This window comes from Castor canadensis, chromosome 5 (genome assembly GCF_047511655.1).
Source record: "Castor canadensis chromosome 5, mCasCan1.hap1v2, whole genome shotgun sequence".
Taxonomy (NCBI): Eukaryota; Metazoa; Chordata; class Mammalia; order Rodentia; family Castoridae; genus Castor; species Castor canadensis.
The window spans coordinates 127,733,682-127,756,546 of NC_133390.1; the positions used below are offsets into that span (position 1 = coordinate 127,733,682).

General features: G+C 38.9%; 1 protein-coding gene across 4 annotated transcripts in view; it reads right to left on the reverse strand.

Moving 5' to 3' along the window:
* Positions 1-22,865, reverse strand: part of Ubp1 (upstream binding protein 1) — a 54,076-nt gene that overhangs the window by 9,821 nt on the left and 21,390 nt on the right. For 3 of the 4 annotated variants that reach the window (XR_002213041.2, XM_074074078.1, XM_020174982.2), the window contains 9 exons: positions 19,030-19,106; positions 13,411-13,516; positions 12,611-12,717; positions 10,072-10,224; positions 9,866-9,976; positions 9,319-9,426; positions 2,805-2,908; positions 717-771; positions 401-494 (listed from right to left, as the gene is read on the reverse strand). Coding sequence is in view for 3 of the 4 variants with exons in the window: in XM_074074078.1 (XP_073930179.1) it covers positions 401-494; positions 717-771; positions 2,805-2,908; positions 9,319-9,426; positions 9,866-9,976; positions 10,072-10,224; positions 12,611-12,717; positions 13,411-13,516; positions 19,030-19,106 (915 nt within the window). In the remaining variant the exon portion in view is untranslated. The remainder of the gene's footprint in view (positions 1-400; positions 495-716; positions 772-2,804; positions 2,909-9,318; positions 9,427-9,865; positions 9,977-10,071; positions 10,225-12,610; positions 12,718-13,410; positions 13,517-19,029; positions 19,107-22,865) is intronic. The other variant, XM_020174984.2, reaches the window with a different exon arrangement.

Consider the following 22,865-nt stretch of genomic DNA (forward strand, 5'->3'; position numbering starts at 1 on the left):
TTGGTTTTGCAACTGTACTACAATTATTGTACTCATACTACAAATATGAGTAAAGGCATACTGGAACATCTCTGTACTATCTTCAAACTTACTATGAAGAAGAAAATTTTCAAAATGAAGAAAATACTGGATAGAACTAAATATACATATAAATAGTGGGTAAATGTAAGACTATCAGCTGCGCCAATGTTAGTTTCCTGGATTTAGTGGAATTTAGTAATTACGCATGATGTCACACTGCAAACTGGGAGATGCATATACAGCACCACCTGTACTTTTTTTTTTTGCAGCTTCATATATATATTTATAGACATTTCAAAAAATTTAAAAATTCTTAATAAAAGCACAGAACACACAGTAAGCAAAACACTCTCTCATGTATGCATACATACTGACATACCTGAAAAATTAGAAAACAGTCTTGTGTAGGAAGAGAATCTGTTTTTGAGCAGCCATTGTTGTGTTTCCTGGGTTGTAGCTGAAGGCTGAATTTGCTATTAACAAAGAAAATGAACATAAATAGATAAAATCATTCAATGTTAAAAAAAATAACCCGTCACTGGACGTTATGAAGACTACTTAAACAAAATACAAAAAGCCTCCAAATCTGAAGAACAACCAAGAACATGAACATGACTACTTGGTGACTCAAGCCCCTTGCCAGAAACTTTAAAATGCAGATCCCTAAAAGTATCTGATAGGGAGAAGATACTTACTTCACCAGATGTCTGTGAAACTCCATCTCCCTGGTGATTTGGGGAAGAAGAATTGCTGGAGAGGAAAGAGAAGGAATGGTTTTTATAATTTTTTTTAAAGTCAAGATCTTAAGAACTATTAAAGTAGGTAACTTTGAAATGCAACACTGTGGGAGAGCTACATAAGCATGCAATCAGAATACAGCCTAGGGGTGAGTATGATGGTGAGATGAGGACAAACCACATCTTATACAACCTTTTCCATCTGTTCTAGTGAGAAAAGTTTTGCAAAAAGGGCTCCCTCAAGTCTCCACAATGGTGAAAAGAAAATGAAGGATACTCATTCATTTAGAAAAAACATACAAGGAATCAAACAGCTAAAATAAACTGCAAAACCATCTTTAAAAATAAGGTATAAGAAATAGTACAATTCTAACCAAAAATATAAAATGGTATCTTCGTTTAATGAATATATCTACCAACGATTAAAAAGGATGAACAAAAGAAACTTGTATCACTTATCCTTGTGTTTTTGAGGTGACAGAAAAATGGGAAACAACTTTATAGAGCACGTGGCACCTTCCTGGCTCCTGAGCACAGGCTTCTTTCTTAGCTCCTCAATTCCTTATTTTTATTACACTGATTTCATGTACTTTTCTCCACTCACTAGAACTTAAGCTCCTTCCTACAGGATTTGTCTGTGTGGTCATTTATCATAGCATCTAGTACAGCGCTGGAAAGATAGTGGGCTTTCAAGAAACAAGCAGTCAAGCCCGGCGCTGGTGGCTCGCACCTGTAATCCTAGCTACTCAGAAGGCAGAGATCAGGAGGACTGCATTTCAAGGCTAGCTCAAGCAAAATGAAAGCTAGATCCTATCTCGGAATCACCCAATACACACACAAAAAAGGGTTGACAAAGTGGCTCAGGTGGTAGAGTGCCTGCCTAGCAGGTGTGAGGCCCCAAGTTCAAACCCTGATACTACTCCAAAAAAAAAAAAGTGGGTACATGACTTTGCAGTGATTATCCTGAGTGGCCTGACCAGCTAGCATGGTAACATGTCAAGTTCACAATTATTCTCCTACAGGTAAAGCACAAGAACCTACATGGAAGCAAGATGCCTGATTAGTTCATGCAGGGGAAAAACAATGACTATTTTCTTATCAGACTGTACCAGCATGATTGGAATATAAAACTAGAACAGGGCTGGCAGAATGGCTCAAGAGGTAGATCACCTGGTTAGCAAGCATGAGGCCATGAGCTCAAACCCCAGTACAGCTTTAAAAAAAGCTTCCTAAAAACAGGGAACTTCTGATCTCAAATATTCTGCATCAGTTCTTCAGAAAAACCTCCAGGAATGTCCAAGAATGGAAAGCCCACCCTGCCTCTTCAAATGCCTCAGTTCCAGTCTACTGCTTTCATCCTCCCTATACACTCAGTTGCCAAAGCCAGAATGAACAAAACCTACCCTTTCCATTTCTAAAACCACAGTAAGTTTTGTGAAACTGAAAGTCTTTCCTCTAAAGAAAGGAAATATAGCAGAAAATAACCTGTTTGATATGGCAAGAATTAAAGACCAACACTCTTTGTACGTTAACCTATTCAAGTCATATAGTTCTACCTCACAACTCATTAAACCTGTGAACCCCATTAAAGTTGTCATTAATCTCTCAAAGATTGCATCTTGGTTCTATCTTGAAAATGTCAAGTGCCTCCTTTTCTTTTTCTTTTTTGAGACAAGGTCTTGCTATATAGCCTGGGGCATGCCTCAAACTCTCCATCCTCCTGCCTCAGCTGGGATTACCACAGTTGTGAAAGTGTGAGTCATGGGGGATTAGATGCAAAAGGGCCGGCAGGTGAAGAAAAGGCACCTGTGACACTGAAGTGCAGGCTATTTCTCATCACTCCATACTTCAGACATGCAAATAAGAGGCTGTAGGACTAGGGGATGTGGCTCAAGTGGTAGAGTGCTTGGTAGGCAACTAACTGGAAGGCCCTGTGCTCAACCCCCAGTACAGTAAAAATTAATAAAGTCTACCAACGGAGAAGAGAGACTTGAAGGAGCACGAGCACTGAATAGGCGCAGGCATACAATCACACAAGCCAGGTACCTGTCAGGGACACTGCACGTGCTCTGCTGTGAGGAGGTGAAAGTGGGCGCTGGGGAAGGGCTGTTATTCACATAGGCTGTGGGGGTATCAGGCCACGGAGAACACTAAGGATAGAAACAGAAATAAGTTAATGATATGCTTTTTAAATATCTAGGAGAAATAGTTTAATAATTCACTCTCTAGTTTGACCAAATACAAGCTTATAATGCAAGATACCTTGACATTTATCAAGTACCTTCACAGATACATGTCAAATTTACCCTGGGCAGCGAAGAAAAATTTTACCTGCTTTGTATGTCTAGATATTGATTAATGTTAAAGACCTGAAGTGATGACAACAGCAGAACTTTATAAAGGCATTTCAAATACATACTTAAGTAGCTTTCAAGAGCTTTCACTTCCCTCATTACTAGTATCCTCTGTTAGTTCTCCAATAGGAACCTATTAAGGTTGAAGAACAGCAGAGACAACAAAGTATTCTCAAGCAACATCTGACATCACTTGGTGACCCTGAAGGTGGGTGAGTCCCACCTATTGCTCCATGAGCCCTCTTCCCAAAGGAGCAACCTCACTAGTACCCTTAAAATTAGTAATCCCTAAGTAAAACTGGGGCGGCCCAGCATCAAAGTAATTCACCATGTACAGGGCTGCTCTATCTATCTATTCAGCCACAAGCATGTGCTTATTTAATACATTCTCAAAGGGACAGAGTCAATTTTAGATACACTGACTATTACAATTAGGAGAGGTGAAAGTCAAAGTTGAGAACATGCTGAGCAAGCTAGGGTGGTCTCAAAATAGTAGCATTCTAGTGTGAAGGCTGAAGGGAGTCCATCTTAGCCAACTGGAATTCTTTCTAAAAACTACTCTGTTGAGGATGCTGTCAGCATCGAGTCCTTTCTCCTAATTATTCCTCTCCCATTTTATATAAGAAAGGCATCACATCTAACCACAGCCCTGGAGTTTAAGACTCTCCACAAACAAAGATGTTAGGACAGATGGACAGTACCTGATTCTAATGACTAAGTTTTTGTCTACGTTGGGTAGTTTTTAAATCTTTGCTTTCAGAATAGTTCAAGAGGACCTACTATTAGCTGGCACATACTAAAATAACCCACTGGACAATACAAAAAGACAGATCACTGAGACTTTTGACACATAACTCAAAAAGCAGTGAGTGCCACGACTGACATCGCCCAAACATTTATCTGAACAAATTTTCTCATGCCTGTTTTAAAAATCTAAGCTGGGTGTGGATGCACATGACTGCAATCCCAGTATTTAGGAGGTTGAAGACAGGAGATCACAAGTTCAAGGACAGCCTGGGCTATACCACGAGATCCTGTCTCAAAAAAGAAAAATTTACGGCCTGGCATGGTGCCTCATGCCTATAATCCCAGCTACTCAAGGGGTGGAGATCAGCTACTTAGGAGGTGGAGATATGAAGATTACAGTTCTATGCCAGCCCAAAAGTTAGGAAGACTGTTAAAAACCAAGCCAGGCGTGATGGAGCACAACTAGAATCCCAGTTGCACGGGAGGAGTAGGTAGAAGGATTACAGTCCTAGGGCAGCCTAGATAAAAAGTGCAAGACCTAATGTGAAAAATAAAGCAAAAGGAGCTAAAAGTGTGGTTCAAGTGGTGTAACACCTGCCTAGTAAGTAAAAGGCTCCGAGTTCAGATCCCAGTACCACCAAAAAAGTTATGTTTTATCTTTTCTCATTATTCAAGATTTATTTCCAATAACATTTCTATCTTAATATTTAATAATTATTCATCAAAATTTGTATGGTTTTGATAAGCTAAGTTTTTAATTTCTTGAATGAATTAAGGGTCTAAATTTTAATTTATAAAGCTTACAGTAGTTTGGGGAAGTGGCTCAAGTGGTAGAGTGCCTGCCTAGGAAGTGCCAGGCCCTGAGTTCACTGCCAATAACACCAAAAAAAAAGAAAAAAGAAAAAAAAAAAAAAAAAAGGTAATAAAAAGTTTATTGTAGGTGGCTCATGCATATAATCCTAGCTACTTAGGAGCTAAAATCAGGAGGACCATGATTCAAGACCAGCCCAGGCAAATAGTTCTCAAGACCTCATCTTCAAAACATTTTCAGAGAAAATGGACTGAAGTGTGGCTTAAGTGGTAGGGTGCCTGCTTTATATATAAGCTTAAAAACCCTGAGTTCAAACTCCAGTTCTGCCAAAAAAAAAAAAATTTTTTAAAAGTTATGTAGCTGGGCACAGTGGCTCACAACTGTAGTCCTAGCTACTTGGGAGGTAGAGATAGGGAAGACTGCAGTTTGGAGGCCAGCCACGGCAAAAAGTTAGTGAGATCTCATCTCAACCATCAGTTGGGCACGGTGGTACATTTGCCTGTCATGCCAGCTATGAGGGAGGCATAAAACAGGAGGATTGTGGTTCAGGCTGGACTGGCATAAATGCAAGATCCTATCCTAAAAATAACTAAAGCAACAATGGCTGGGGGTCTGGCTCAAGTGGTAGAGCATCTGCCTAGCATGTGCATGGTTCTGAGTTCAACCCCCTGGTATCACCAAAAATAAATAAAATTGTATAAAAGTAATTAGGGCCATCACTAAAAGATTTTCAGGCATAAAAGTATGTCACATTAGGATAATGTTTAAGGGAAGTGGAATGCAAATGAAGACCAAGAAGGAAGAGCAAAGTTATGGATTTAATTAATGATCATGAAATTTTAAATTTTTTATGACATTTAGAATTCACTGGAAGTACTTTAAAGAGTAAAATAATAGTTTCATCCCCCCTTTTTTTTGTTGTTGTCGTATTGGGGTATGAACTCAGGGACTTGTGCTTGCTAGGCAGGCTCTCTACCATTTGAGTCATGCTCCAAGCTAGTTTTATCTTAAGTTATAAATATGAATATTCATGCCAGAAAATTTTGCAGCTGTTCAAACTTACCATGAAAACTTTAGACATCACTTGAAAATGTGCAAGGGAGTATATCCTTTTTCAAAAGTCTTCGGAATAGAAAAGGGTCAAGACTACTAGTATGAAGAAGCTAAGAAACTGTGAAGTACTCAGGATAGAAATCAAGTCTCACCATGAAGGCTTCCACTTCATGTCTTACACTCATCAAAAGCATGGATACAGAAAAATGAATAGAAATACAGGAACCAGACAGGTAAGGTGGCTCAAATCTGTAATCCTAGCTACTAAGGAGGCGGAGCTAAGGAGGATGTCAGTTTGAGGCCAGCCTGGGCCAAAAGTTCAAGACCCTATCTCAACCAATAAAAAAGCTGGGCCTGGTGGTACATTCCTGTTATTCCAGCTACAAGAGAAGCATAAATAAGAGGATCAAGGTCCAGTCTGATATGTGCACAAAGCAAGACCCTATCTCAAAATAACCAAAACAAAAAGGTCTGGAGGTATGGTTCAAGTGGTAAGAGTATCTGCCTAGCAAGCTCGAGGCCTGAGCTTAACACCTCAAAAAAAAAGTTAAAAGAAAAACGGAACCAAAATTCTTTACAACTAATTATGCATTCCATCAAAAATGGTAAAAACAACTACAGACACTGTTTGAACTATCAACTTTCAAAACAAATCTAATTTGGTGGCTGTCTCTGATAAATTCATTGCCTGGTATACCCATTTCTCTATAAACGATGTTTGATAGAACAATGCCTATTCTTTTAAAACTAGGGCCTTTAAGCTGGGTGTGGTGCTGCACACCTGAATCCCAACTTGTAGGCTGAGACAGAAGGATCCCGAGTTCTAGGCCCACCTGGGCTACATAATGAGTTCAAGATGAGCCCAGGTCACATAGTGAGACCCTATCTCAAAAAAAAAAAAACAAACAAAAAAACAAAACTCAAACACCAAACATCAAAATAAAACAAGAAAGTAAATTCAGGGCCTTTTTCTTTTCATCTGACTAAGCATCATGTCCTCAGCTTACAATATGAAGTACTCAAGACTCTGTGAGCTGACTAGCCTATCTAATCACTCATAGGTGTCACATGTTCACTGTTACCTCTACTACTCAGAATTTCCTACTACAACATCCTCCTCACCCAATACAAAATACTGCAACACAGTGTTAACATGCACATCTAAGTAACGTAAATATTTTAGTATTAAAAATTTGCTTTGGCAATTACTTCCAGCTGTTTTAAGGAAACGAAGCCATCAAAACACTTCAAATTAGTATGGCAGAGGAAGGTAGCAATAGCAAGATTATTCACACTCCATATACACCTACTTCACTTTTACACAGATGCTTTTAGCAGTACAAGAATAGTTTGTTTTGGTGGGTTTTTTGCTTTTGTTTGCTTTACTGTGCTGGGGACTGAACCCAGGGCCTTGTGCATGCTAGATGCAAGTATTCTATCACAGAGCTACTTCCCAAGCCCAGTCTAGTGCTGTTAAAAGCAAGCAGTGGTTGGGCTAACAGTGTAGCTAAGGTAGTAGAGCACTTGCCTGGGAAGTACAAGACCCTGAGTTCAAACTCCAGTACTGAAAAAAAAAAAAAAGCCAGGCACTGGTTGTGGCATGTATGTTCCTGAAGACAATCTGTACTGCACAGGGGCTTTAACAATGACCTGGACTTGTATAGTCATAGTTTCAGTATACTCTGAACAGGGCCATCTCCCTAAGAATTTTACAGAATGACACTCATTGTATGCTATAAAAATTGGCAGCCCTGATGTAAGCAGATAAAAGATCAACAGACACACATGAACACATGAATGGATTTTTGGGTTTTTTTTTTTGGTGAAACTGACATGAAGGGTTTTGTTGTGAACATCTCCTGGGAACCAACAGGGGTGACTATTCAGTGTGAGACCATTTTATCTAGCACCATTTCCATTTTAAGTAGGGATAATCTTTTTATTGAAAGTCAATTATAACTTCCTAAAAACTGTAAGCAATTTTGGCCTTCCTATGTAGGCATTTGAAGAAATACACAAAATACTGTAGACTCTCTCTTTTAAAAGCACCCTGCTTTTTTAAAAACAGGTTTCCCAGATGAACTCTAACCACCTCCTGAAGCATCATACCCACACCAAATGCAGCAACACACTAGGCAGGAAGCAACATACTGGACAAACAAGGCCAGTGAACTGCTGACGCTTTGCATAGCTTAGACTTGAGTTAAGAACCTCTTAAGAATTTACCAATTTTCTTATCTTCAGATTAGTTACAACACACAATAGATTTATGTATGAATTAACCAGAACCCATTCCTTTCAATAGCTAAACTGTTTGTAACAGGCAGGGAAAAGTGATTTGAGTTACAAGGTCACCTCAAAGAAATTGGCTAAGACTACTTGTGGGTCTTCAGGTAGGAAAAGAGAAGACAAAAGCAATAAATTGGAATGGTAGGCATTTGGGGAAAGGAGTATTCAATGATTCTGACCACCTTTGATTTAAATCAAAAAGGCTCAAATGAACTTTCATGCTCCCTTTGGAACTAGGATGAGCATTTTTGCAGTGCTATATAAAGAAGCACTTAAAACATTTTTACTCAATGCTTTAATTTGGATATGAGGTTCTTGTGATAGTGCTTATGACAGTGACTTTGAAAATCTACACTTAATCACAGATATACAAACAAGAGTGAAAAATCCATATTTGGAACCTTAATACTGCTAACACAACAATGAAGAGAGTCTTCCTTAATACACAATACTAGTTATTTTTAAAATTCTTTTTAATACCTTCTGTTCATATTTATTGTGGGTATAGTTGAATAACAGAATAATCCTTTGTGGACTGTTTTTACATGAAGAGTTGTGTCATGAAATGAAGATTTCTACACTTAACCTGACAAAGCTCATACTCAACCAAAAGCCCTCAGATTACATGTTCGGATATCCCAGGACTAAGTGCATCGATGTATACTACCTTGGCCTGAAGCATTACATCACAAAGCAGGTGCCAAGAGGAAATACTATGTAGTCAAAGATGTCTTTCTACCAGTGCTGCCACAGAGGCTTTTAAAAGCACAGACAGACACACATCCATATACTGCATGCAGGGAAATGTGATAGTGTTGCACATGTCAATGTTAACTTGCCATCATTTAAGTATCCACAAAATTTTCTTACCAGAAATACACACAAAAAAGCAAAACCTTTTTTACTTATATGAAAATAACTATTTAAAATATTTTAATAAAGTATTTCCAATTAAATCCAGTGCTCATGAAGCAGTTGTGTATGTAAAGGAGAAAGAGGAAGGGAGGGGAAAAGGAAGGAGGCAAGGGGACAGGGAAGGAACACATATCTCTAGTAGTGTTTTTTCTTTCCCTCCAAAACCACCCAATATTGTCAACAATGTTTTTGCTTTGTTTTAAAGTGTTAGATTTAGGAAATTTCCTCAGTGAGGAACAAACAGAAAGCAGGAAATCTAAACAAAAGCAAATTAAATCAAGACAAGGACATCAAAAACAATTTTGGCTTTACTTTTCCGTGGAAGCTGGTCCTATATCTAACACTGCACAAGGGTTCTTGCACAATGAAAAGAGAAGCAGAAGCCCCTTACACTGCCTCGCTTTGCCAGAGAATCACCGTAGTCTGCTGGCAAAGTCCGCTTGCTGGACTTTTTCTGCTCATGTTCAACTGCATCTTCAATTATAGGCTCAAGCCTCATCTGGACAAACACCAAAGATTGGGATCAATGTCTTTTCATTATACAAAGAAAGATCTAATACCCTGCTTCATGTCTCTGCAGTCTAATTAAACAAATGCATGACCAACAGGATTCAAAGTTAAAGGAAATATAAAACCCCAGCAGTGACAAAAATTGGACATTCTAGACCCCAACTTAAATCTCTTGCCAACTTCAAGGTTTTAAGGTCTAGTTCTGAGACCTGATTGGGATTTCAGCATCTGCATTCAAGATCCCACCCAAGAAACTAACTCATAAATATCCCAAAATTTGAATATTTCCCCACAAAATTTTCAAAGAATTAACATCAATCTACCACCCAATCTTCCCAACCCCCCAGTTGTGAAATTCATCTGAGAGGTAGTGCTAATATGCAAACCTCTGCTTCTCTGGCAAAAGCAAATGCCACATATCACTTTACCTCTGTGAGGATTGTGGTATCATAGGACGGCTGATACTTTTCTTTTTCATGTGCTGTCCTCTTCTCCATCTTTTCTCGATCAGTTTTTTGTTTCCTATCTGCACCTTTAGGCTTAAAATAAAATAGATGATTTTATTCACCAGGCTGCAAACAGCTTTACACATGGAACAGTCTTAATTACTGGCAGCCTGGTTTCCACCTCTTACCTTAAAAACTTTGATTTGGCAGCTAGCTGAGTGAAGATGATCTGTGTATTCCCCATTTTCATTCTGCTTAAAGGTGTCAACCTGGATCCTAAAAGGCACTCCCTTTTCACCTCCATGCTTCCGTGGAGTAAATTCTGTGCTGATGCAGTGTACCTATAAAACAACTTGAGGTGAAATGGACTCAAAGTACTGTCTACTGAGTATCTTTTTATTTTGTTTCCTCCTGGATATACTGTGACCACTACACATACATTCAGGATCCTTTAAAAGAGATGCCTATATATTAGTCAAATTATCTTATGAATTTTCTGTTTTGTTTCTTTCCCCACCCTTGGGCACCACTGAGATTTCAACTCAGGGCCTTATGCTTACTAGGTAGGCATTTTACCACTCAAACCATGCCCCAGCCCTTTTTAAATTTTTTGCTACTTTTCAAATAGTCTTGTATTTAAGCTCAGGCCAGCCTGGACCCCAATCCTACTGATGCTTCTGGATATAACTGGGATGACAGACACATGCCACCAACCCAGCTTTTTATGGTTGAGATGGGGTCTCTCAAAATTTTTACCCAAACTGGTTTTGAACAGCAGATCCACCCAATCCCCACCTCCCAAGTAGCTAGGATTACAGGTATGAGCCACTGCACCTAGCTTTCTGAACTGTTTTTAATATATAGCTTTCTCTTAAAAAATCCAACCATGTGTTTTTGGACATGCTGATAAAAGAGCTCATCCCCATTTTATAATGCCTCTTCTTCAATGAAGGAACTGGGCCAATTAGGAAAACAAGAATAAAGTAGCTTCCTATGCATGTCACCTGTACACCCTGGACAATATGCTACTCTCAGACTCAAGAGTCCTAAGCTCTACTCCATCCACAGCAGTGTTCATTTTGAGAGCAGTCTGTTATTTGGCCTCTACTGTTATTAAGCCTGTATTACACAACTAATCATCCTGCTGCTGCTTCTGCACACACACCAGTTTGTGATGCTTTGCCTGGAGAACTTCCACAGTCCTAAACGCCCATTATCTGTCCTACCTACCCCCTGCTCTAAACTCTAGGCCAATCCTTCAAAGTCTATTCAGGATCCTGAGGGCAACATTCACCTTTCTACTCCCTCCTGAATAAGCACCACAGGAAAACAACCTTAAGGTACCAGATAGAGTTAATGGTCTATATGGCAGAAACAACCGTTTCTAAGTGCTATGACTACACATTTTGAATGACTAGCAATATGAAAACTGACCTCTGCAATGTGACTGCGCAACCTGAGAGTTAAGGCTAGGTCTTATTTTCACTCTTGTTCACCACAACCAGTTATGTGGTAGACAAACACTAACAGCAGAAGAAAAAATTTGACTGCTATGAACTATGTCCCCAGTGACTATTAGCTGATAGGGAATATTTGGTAGACCACCAAAATGCAGAATACAGTGACTTTTTTTAATAGTTGATGCATATCATAGCCTACTTAAAGCAGGTCAGCAATCAAGTGGTTTTCCCTTTTTATATAAAGATTACCTACACAAGTAGTTTAAATTTTACCACTTACACATTTCTACACAGTAGATATTAGAATTACTATTTTAATAAACAAATAACAAAAGTTTTTATTTTAAAGTATGCCAACAGTAACTAAAAAGGGGGAAGCTAACAACTATTAAAGCCAGGTGATAGATATATGGACATTATTATTATTCTATGTGTGGAGACTTGGAAATTTCAGCATCAGAATGTTTAAGGGGTGGGTATAGTGACTAACACCTATAATCCTAGCTACTTGGGAGGACTGAGGTTGGAAGCCATTCCAGGCTAAAAGTTACAGAGATACCTATCTCAATCAACAAGCTGGGTATGGTGGTGTGGGGTGGTGAGCCCAGCTACTCAGGAGGCCCTAGGTAGGAGCATCACAGTCCAAGGCTGGCCCTGGGCAAAAGCAAAACCCAACCTAAAAAATAAGCAAAGCAAAGCAAAGCATGGTTCAACTAGTAGAGTGCCTGCCTAGCAAGCAGTGAGGCCCTGAGTTCAAAACCCAATACTACCAAAAAAAAAAAAAAAAAAGTTTTAAATAATGCTAGGCCGATATTAAAACCTCAAACTTTGGGTCTGGCAGAGTAGCTCAAGCAGTAGAGCACATGTCTAGCAAATGTGAGGCCCTGAGTTCAAGCCTTTGTACCACCCAAAAAAAAAACAACCTCAAACTTTTTCCAATCATATTTTAAAGGGCAAGTTCTGTTCAAGAGATATACATGAAGCATACATCTTATGAAAAACAGAAATTTCAATTATTGTGATTGGCTAGCAATAATAAAAACTGACTCTGAACAATGCTTTGCATTACCAGTCTTCATATGACTATAACGATAAATTTATTAGAACAAACCAATTTTGACAGCATATGCTAAAAAAAAAGAGACGTTACAAGACATTTTATAAGTAAGGATTTTTAAAAAATGCTTCCTTAAGTCAAGAATTGAATCTCACCATTACCTTCTAAATGACTGGGTCAGTATGCTTCTAATAATATAAAAAGTCAAACCTGAATGAAAGCAGATGTGCGTTTTGCAGGGTCCCACAGAAATTCCACAGCATTTAACTGGCTTGGATTTGTTCTTGTGTCAATAATTCCCACAGACATTGGAATATCTGTATGTTGAAAAAGAAGTTAAATAAAAATGTGTCCACCTTAATTTAAAAAGTTGTAACTTAGGCAAGTATGGTGGCACATGCCTGTAGCTCCAGTTACTTGGGAGGCTGAAGCTGAGGGATGTTTTGAGCCCAAGAGTTCAAGATCAGTCTCAGCAGCATAGCAAGACCTCAGCTTAAAAAAAAAAAAAAAGCCCAAAACACAAAAACACTTACAACTTAGTATTCTAAAAAAATAATTACACGCATGTTGAACTCTTCCTTCAGTGTTCTCCATAGTCAACCTTATCTTCAATATCAAAATCCAGCTAATGAGAATCACAGTTTCTCCCACCATTTGTATCTCATTTTATTAAGAATGCGATGGGGCTTGACAGAGTGGCTCAAGCATTAAGAGTGCCTGCCTAGCAAGTGTGAAGTCCTGAGTTCAAACTCCAGTGCCGCCTTCCCACCAAAAGTGATGAATGGTGCCAACTGAAGAGTAAATAGTTTCAAAATCATAAAATTCCTTGCTTAGGTTAGTTTAGCACCAAAAAGCTACTTCACTTTTTAACCATAAAACAATTCTCAAGGCATGGGATCTACTAACACCAAAACTTTTCCCATATAATTAGTAGCATGTGGTACCAAAACACTAACAGGCAGAGCTAAAAATTGCCACCATTTCCATGGTCTTTTGACCACTACCTGTACCTAAATCAAGAAGTCTGTCTCCTGGGCGATTCCACTTCCAACCTTCAAGTTGTTGATGCTCTGTATACTGTAGCCGTCTGTCATGGAATACAACCCTTATGATGCTCTATGGAACAAGTGGGGAAAATGAGTACATTTGAATCACTCCAACTAAAATGCAGAAGCATTTTCACTTCTGATGTAGTAACTTATAGCAGATGAGCACACAAAAACAGATTCTGTTTTAAACAGTCCATCTGTGAACTTTTCTGCTCTTGGACAACTGAATTATGATACCCTTATTTAATGCAAAACACAAGTAAGATGGTTACTTAGGTATAAATTTTATACAAGAATTTGATATTGTAATTCAACATCAAGGTACATGCATATAAAACCAGTGAGCAAGAATTATACTTCTATGAAGAAAGTGCCAGAAGCACACAGAATTATGAAAGTGAAAAGGTATTATAAAGAGACAGAGATTCCTCAGGCAAACTGGTAAAACTGTGTTGATTTAAAGCAGTAATGCATAGTGTGTGTAATTCCAGTATTCAGGAGGCTGAGGCAGGAGAATCTGAAGTTTGTCCAGTCTGGGCTGTATAACAAGACCCTGATCTCAAAAATAACAACAAAATAATACTAATCATTGAATTTTTTAAAAACATTCTATCAGCCAATTGGCAAACACGCACACCCATCCATTTTCCCTAAAAGGAAACCTAAATATATTCTTAACTCTCTAACTTGCAAGTGAGATTATCTAAAGTGAGCAAATTAAATAAAAAAAAAACAAAAAAACAAAAAACACAGAAAAGTTTTACCTCAACACTCAAATTCCTAGGGAAGGCTTTTAATCTACTGCCCAAACTCTAGGGCAATTCTACATTCTTCATCCATGCCTCTTTAAGCTCCCATAAGTTTGGGACAACAACTACTATTTCATTCTAAGAACAGAGTGATAAGTGATCAAACTGCATCCAGACACCAGATTTTAACCAATTAATGTTTCTGACACGTAAGTAACTTTCTAAGACTATTATGCAATAGGATAATTATATTTTCATAGACATTACTGGTTTGAAAAGGAAATCATTTGTTAGCCATACATATAGATACTCTAGTACCTCTGCTTTCCCCACGCTTTAAATACTATCCAAAACATAGCAGGAAACCATTTAAAAGTGATGGGTACCATCACTGTGGAGCCTGCCTAGATATCCACCAGCAACCACTTCACAATGGCAAGCAACAAACCCCTTTGTGATGGTGCATGGGCTTGAAAGCTAGTTTCTCTCAGAAGAAAGCACACAGAAAATGTCCTAATTTTGATTCTTCTATGTTCAGTAACCTGACTAAATTCACACATTAAGGTGAAAATAATATAGGAATATAAACAGACTTACCAGTTTTACTAAGTCCTATTACAAAAAGGCTAAGATAGTAAGGCAATGAAAAGAGCGGCCAAAGTTAAGAAAACACAATGTCTGTCTATTAACCAGGTGGCTCACACTTATAATCCTAGCTATTTGGGAGATGGAGATTGGGAGGATCAAGGTTGAAGACCAGCACAGGCAAAAAAGTCCAAGACACTTCCACCTTAACAGAAAAAACTGGGAGTAATGGTGGGCACCTGTCATCCCAGCTATGCGGAAAGCATAAATAAGATCATATTCAGGCCTGCCTGGGCATAAACCAGAGACCCTATAACAAAAATAACCAAAGCAAAAATGGCTAAGGGTGTAAGGCCCTGAGTTCAAACCCCAGTAGCACCAAAGAAAAGAGAAAGAAAAGAAATTTTAAATGAAGCTGAAAGAGAGAAAATTGTTAGCTGCAAGTTGGGTCTAACAGGAGACTAGTTATACTTACAAAACTAGCAATAGATGAAGGGGCCCAACTAATAAGACAAAAAGCAAGTAGAGCCAGACCTGGTGGTGCACACTTAGTACTCAGGAGGCTAACGCCAGGGAACCACAAGTTTGAAGTCAGTTTGGGATGCATAACAAGTCTGAGGTCAGTCTGGCTACAAAGTAAGACCCTGTCACAAAGGCGCCAGTAGCTTACACCTGTAATCCTAGCTACTTGGAAGGCTGAGATCATGAGGAACACTGTTCGAGGCCAACCCAGGCAAACAGTTCCAAGAACCTATTTCCAAAAATAACCAGAGCAAAACAGACTGGAGATGTGGCTCAAGTGGTAGAGTGCATGCTTTCTAAGTATAAAGCCCTGAGTTCATCCCAAGTCACACCAAAACAAACAAACAAATCTAAACACAAGTAGAAAAAAGCAGATTACTAAATATGTTCAGGAAAAAGTTCCAAAGTACCTTTGACAACATACCATTGGATTCCCAAGAGTACCCCAAATTTAAGTAGTATAACTGAAGATCACAGGGCCAGAAAATAAAACTCCAAAAGACTATAGAAGGAAGTGGATTCCAGGAAATTCATACTATAGTTCTTAGTAGTAAAAGACGCAGCAGTTCTGAATCTTAGGTAAGCTCTCAGGACATAACTGGATGTATCCTGGCACACCTCACAAAAATCAAACGTGGTTTATCAAATAGAAGATGGGCTGGAAGTAAAAGCTTTTTCAGGACTGGAGGTGTGGCTCAAGTGGTAGAGTGGCTGCCTAGCAAGCACAAAGCCCTGAGTTCTAAACCCCAGTACCATCAACAACAGCAACAACAACAAAAAAGCCTTTTCAAATTAACCCTTTTCAATCAGTGGGCTAAATGTTTATGTATGCTGTGATGTCAGCAAAACTTTCACTGTGCACTTGTAGCTGGATGGTTTCTCTATATCAACAGCTCATTATCTCATGATGAAATGTCACTATGTCTTTATTTCTTCATTAATCATGTGTATTAGTTGTTTCTACTTTTTGTTTTGTTTTGTTTTGTTGAGAAAAGAATCTGGCTTTATAGCCAAGACTAATCTCAAATTCACAATCCTTCTGCCTCATCCTCTGAGTGTACCACCACACCCAGCAATTTACATGTTTTAATATGGAAGTAAGTCTAAGGAAGTTCAACAAATTAACTGATTAACCCTGACATCCCAAGTTAATCTGACTGACATTCTAACTAGTTTTTCAAAAGTATTTTAAGCACTAAGTCTCACTGAATGGCAAATTGTTGATTAGGTTGAGAAGAGAACTTACCACGAGAACTCATGATACTGTATTTTTCATAGACTAGCAAATGACAGATACATTCATTATACCATTGTCTCTACTTATGGGTATTCACAATTTGCCATGGTAAGATTAAAAATTGTTCTACCATTTTTTAGATACCCAGTTTTAAAGACCTCAACACAGGATTCATCAAGTCCTATTCAATTTTATTACAGAATATACAATTTTAACTATTTTCCAACCCTTTCACACAGGTATTAAAAAGAAAACCAGCATGTTACAATAATCAAATTTAACTTTCACACTGGCAGAAGAATACACCCACTTCTCTCCTTTAACATATATAAATATGTATATATACATATATTACTGGGGGAGGGAGGAGAGGCAAGGATAGCAGGAAAAGGAGGAAGAGGCAGAAAAACTTCAATTTAATTTTAACGAGTAAGTAATACAACTGGCAAATTTACCCAAAGGTGACCTAGGAGGCAACTATCCAGCTAGAAAAAGAGGATGCTGAGAGAATCCCCAACATTTCTAAGCTTCCTAGGTACTGGGACTGGAGAGCTGTTAGTTTGGCTCCTTGATAAACCCATGAATAGGTATCATTTGAGTAAAGTAAAATACAGGCAGGGAGTAGGGCTGCTTACTGTGAACACTGATGGCCTTTTTAAAACAGTGGATCTAGCCAGGCACCAGTGGGTCATGCCTATAATCCTAGCTACTCATGAGCAGAGATCACGAGGATCAAGATTCGAAGCCAGCCCAGGCAGATAGTTTGCAAGACCCTATCTTGAAAAATAAAACCTCTTCACAAAAAAGGGTGGTGGAATGGCTCAAGGTGTGTAGTAGGCCCTGAGTTCAAACCCCAGCACTGCCAAAAAAAAAAAAAAAAGTGGCTCTAATTGCTGTTTTCTACAAGCCAGAATGCCAAAGGGGAAAAAAAAATCGAACTCATTCCTTATGGGAATGACCAACCCGATTGGGCATATAAAAACAGACTCAAAATGCAGATACTAACTGTGGGAATGGGCACATAAACTTTCTCCTGCTCTTCCAAGTTATAAGCCCCAACAGTTTAAAGGGGAAATCTGGGAGCTAAGTCTGAGTTGTCAGGACAACCATCCAGCAGGGACCAGATCCCCTATTTCTTCCTTATAGAGCAGGGAAATATCTAGGCTCAACCTTCTGTAGGATTGGAATTTCCTACCCCCAGGAGTGACAGGGGCACTGTGGTACCCCAAAGGCTCTCATCTTAGGTCTCTAGGTGCAAGCAGCTCTGTCCCAGTTAGCATGGCAAATTCAAACTGCCTTGATCACAAAGCAGTCCAAGTACCCATACCCGCCACATGGCCGCCTTTTCCTCAAAAAGATGGAATACCTCTCTATACTGAGGGCCCAGCAACACCAGGGCCATGATATGCCATTCTGTGGGAAGATGAATAAGTAGATCAAGAGAATTATGCTTGCTGGACTCTTGCTGACATTTGAAGTTTTACCTTTCCCCAAATGAGCTTCTTCCATGAACTTTGCCCTATAATGCTATGGATTTTATAACTAGCCCAGTGCATGAGAGGCGAATGGTAGAAGAACCTGCCATGCATAACCCTGGGGAGGGCAAGGATGGTTCTGAAGAAATTATCTTTAAAGGCTGGACAATGGCTATGCTTCCTAAACCTGGGGTGACTGATTTCCTCATTCAGATCCATCACTAGGGTAAACATTTCAAGTTACATTTAATGAAATTTTAAGGAGTAAGTTGTGTGGGTTTTTGGGTTTTTTTTTTTCCATACTGGGGTTTGAACTTAGGGCCTCACGCTTGCTAGGCAGGCACTCTAGCCATTTCGTCACCCCATGGATTTTTAAAGTTTTAGGTTAACATTTACATTTCCCCTCACATTGTCTTCTACTTTTGGAGAGGAGTTTATACTTTTTGTTGTGAAGAGTTTTGTTCTCCTGTAACTTGTAACTTGGTTCCCAGTAACAACTGCAATTTCCATTTTACACATAAACAAAATATGGCTCAGAAAAGTTTAAAGTTTCAATATAGTCATTACTTCCTAAAGGAAATTTTAAAAAAATGTTTTTGACAGGACTGGGGTTTGAACTCAGGACCTCACATTTGTTAGGCAGGCACTCTACCACTTTGAGCCACTCCACAGCCCTTAAAAAAAATGTTAATTTCTTTTTTTGTTTGTTTGTGGAACTGGGGTTTGACCTCAAGGCTTCACGTTTGCAAAACAGGAGCTCTACCACTTGAACCACACCTCAAGTCCATTTTATTTTGGTTATTTTGGAGATGGGTGTCCTGAACTATTTGTCTGGGCTGGACTCAAACCATGATCCTCCAAATCTCAGCCTTCCAAACAGCTAGTATTACAGGCTTAAGCCACTAGTACCTGGCTGAAATATCAAAATTTTTAACAAAAACGCTTGCAGTAGAACTGTCACTTTATCCAATCATTGCAGTATCTGTTAAGGACTAAAATAGACTGCTCTTACCTTTACTAATTTTCCACTGATCTCAGGCATATCTCCCATTTTCCGATTATCCAGCATCCGAATTTCATAAGACTGACCTAATTTAAAGAAATTATGAATCAAAAACATTTATCAAAGAACATTACTCTATTCATTCAACATAATTTAACTTTCAGAGCATACAACTATATGATGTTAATTTGTCAACTTTCTAGGAAAGCAAATTCAGGTTGACCTTTCCCTTCCTTGCAGATCATACCACCCTTTCCTTCTTATATTATTAAAAAAAACTGAAGAGTTTCTGTCAATTTATTTTCATCTGCCACTCTTACACTGAAATTTTTATTATGCACATAAGCATTATCTGAGTCTAATTTTTTGTGGCACCTGTGTTTGAACTCAGGGCCTCATGCTTGCTAGACAGGTGCTCTTACTGCTTGAGCCACTCCACCAGCCCTTTCTTTTGTGATGGTATTTTTTTTGAGATAGAGTCTTGTAAACTATCTGCCCAAGGCTGGCTTTGAACACCGATCCTCCTTATCTCAGCCTCCTGAATAGGCAGGATTACAGGCGTGAGCCACTGGCACCTGGCTTGAGACTAATTTCTATAATAACTTTGAGATATAATTTATACTCTAAAATACATCCCTTTTTTATAACTCATTGGTTTTTTAGTATATTCAGAGTTGTATAACCACTACCACTAACAGTTTTAAAACATTTTTATCATCCTGAAAGAAACCCAAACTCGTTAGCAGTCACTTCCCACCCAACCTCACCCCCTTGCAATCACTGATCTACTTTTCCATTTCTAGGGTTAGGAGCATGGTTCAAGTGGCAGAAAGCCTACCTAGCAAGTACAAGGCCCCGAGTTCAACCCTAGTAATGGCCCCCCCTTCTATCTTTAGGGACTTACATACTCTGGGCATTTAGTATAAATAGAATTTTATTTACATGATAGGGTTTGGAGGACTAAGTCCTTTTACTTAACATAAATTCATTCCTTTTTCTTGCCAAATATTATTCTACTACATGAACAGCCTAAACTTTCTGTATCCATTTTTCAATAGATGTACTTCTTGGCTACTATGAATGGTATTGTGGACATCAGTACACAGATGTGTGTGTGGACTAAGGCCAACTTCAATCCTTTTCCCCTGTGTTAATTCACATCTGTCAATGATTCCTTAGTGTCACACACACACACACAAAAAGCACACAAATAGATTTATCCTTCAATTTAGACATTTAGGAAAATAAGCTGCTACAAAAAAAAAATTAAGTATACTCTAACCCCACAAAGTTATTAAGAAAAATGACAGTATAATTTGTCATGCATAAAAGTGAACAGAAACTGAAGAAGGCTTCTAAGTACCACACAAAGTTTGGACTTCTATAGTTTAACTAGCAATATCCTAGTCACACAACCATGGGCTTATAGAAAGATATACAAAGGGTCCAAGAGCATAGGATTATCAATAAAGGATTATCAAAATACAACAAAATTACTCAAAAGAGACAGAAGACAGATATACGTAGTATGTTACTAAGAAATATTCTTTAAATTCACCACCAGATTGAGAGATTAACACTAAAAAATATTTGTATAGCAAGACAATTTTTTTAAAAGTTAAACTAAGACTGACTGGAAAAAGAAATCTATAGCACAAGTAACAGTGGGCTCAAACTCAGAAAACAGTAAGAAATAAATTTTAAATAAATAGTTTTGAAAAAATATACCATTAGACATTTAAAATTACACTCAACCCCATAAGAAATTATGAAAAAAAATTAATGAAATGTTTGTGCATATTATCAGATCAACCACAAATGTTTAATTAATTAAAAATCAACACTCTCGCAAATAGTTTGCGAGACCTTATCTTGAAAAACCCTATCACAAAAAACTGGGCTGGTACAGTGGCTCAAGGTGAAGGACCTGAGTTCAAGTCCCAGTACTGCACAAAAAAAAAAAAAAAAAAAAAAGAACTGCATGTAGAACGTCAGTACACAAACAACAAAGGCACCCAGTGGGCCATTTGCTGAGGGCCTGGTAAGCAGAAGTTGAGCCAGTCAGTGCTGCATGCTGGAACAAAAGCCCTCTCTGGAGCTGCAGCAAACTTCCCTAGAGGGCAAGCATCCTCCCCACCCACCTGAAGCCCAACAACTCAATTCCCACTGCTGCTGGAGAGACCCCCATTTGAGCTTGTGAGAGCACCAGCAGAAGGCCTGCCAAGAAACAGGTACCCAATAGGGAAAATTTACTGGAACCCAGCAACAGCCCACAGAGGTCACAGAAAACAGGTCACAATATGGCAGCACTACTACCAGGGAGCTGCGCCTTCAACCCTACCAGAGGCTGAAAGACATCTGAACAAAACCCTGCGCTTGGTGCATAACTATAGTCTGTAAGTTCTGGGGACCTTGAGAGATAGGAAGGGGTGTGAATTAGTTGAGGCAGGCCAGTGATCAGTACAAACTCCAAAGAGTTAGATCTGCAAATACCCCTCGCTCTACAACCAGATGCCAACCCAGAGGCAGGTATCAAATTTAGCTAGCCTTCTAGTGGACTGAAAGACTAGACACAGAGGGGTGGGGGAAGAGCAACAGCAATAGATAACTTGCAATTTTCACACAGAAGTTTTGCCCAATGCTGCCAAAACTGTGATGTAACTCTTTCACTCTCTTACTTTCAGCTGTTTTTTTTTCTTTTTTATATACATTCCAACAGTGGTTTTGCCTTCTTGCTCCCCAATTCCCTCTTTTGCCTTACCTCCCTCCCTACCCTCACTGAAGGCACTCACAAGACCCACATAAACCACCTTTAAGTGTACAATCCTAAACCATCTCTTCTCCTCCCCTTTCTACCACCCTCCCCAATTCATACTTTCTACTTGTCAACCACCATACTCCCTAGCTGTCAATTTCCTTCCTCTTTGTCTACCCTCCCACAATTCTCCTTCACTATCAATAATTTTGATAAAGGGATTCCCAAAATTTTTTTTTCAGTTCCATGGAGTTCTCCTCCCATTTCTCCCCTATTTTATTACCTACATTATCTCTTCTACACATCTAGTCTGCCTCTTTTCTTTTTCTTTTTTTTTTTATTTTATTATTCATATGTGCATACAAGGCTTGGGTCATTTCTCCCCCCTGCCCCCACCCCCTCCCTTACCACCCACTCTGCCCCTCCCTCTCCCCCCTTCCCCCTCAATACCCAGCAGAAATTATTTTGCCCTTATCTCTAATTTTGTTGAAGAGAGAGTATAAGCAATAATAGGAAGGAACAAGGGTTTTTGCTGGTTGAGATAAGGATAGCTATACAGGGAGTTGACTCACATTAATATCCTGTGCGTGTGTGTTACCTTCTAGGTTAATTCTTTTTGATCTACCCTTTTCTCTAGTTCCTGGTCCCCTTTTCCTGTTGGCCTCAGTTGCTTTTAAGGTATCTGCTTTAGTTTCTCTGCGTTAAGGGCAACAAATGCTAGCTAATTTTTTAGGTGTCTTACCTATCCTCACCCCTCCCTTGTGTGCTCTCACTTTTATCATGTGCTCAAAGTCCAATCTCATTGTTGTGTTTGCCCTTGATCTAATGTCCACATACGAGGGAGAACATAAGATTTTTGGTCTTTTGGGCCAGGCTAACCTCACTCAGAATGATGTTCTCTAATTCCATCCATTTACCAGCGAATGATAACATTTCGTTCTTCTTCATGGCTGCATAAAATTCCATTGTGTATAGATACCACATTTTCTTAATCCATTCGTCAGTGGTGGGGCATCTTGGCTGTTTCCATAACTTGGCTATTGTGAATAGTGCCACAATAAACATGGGTGTGCAGGTGCCTCTGGAGTAA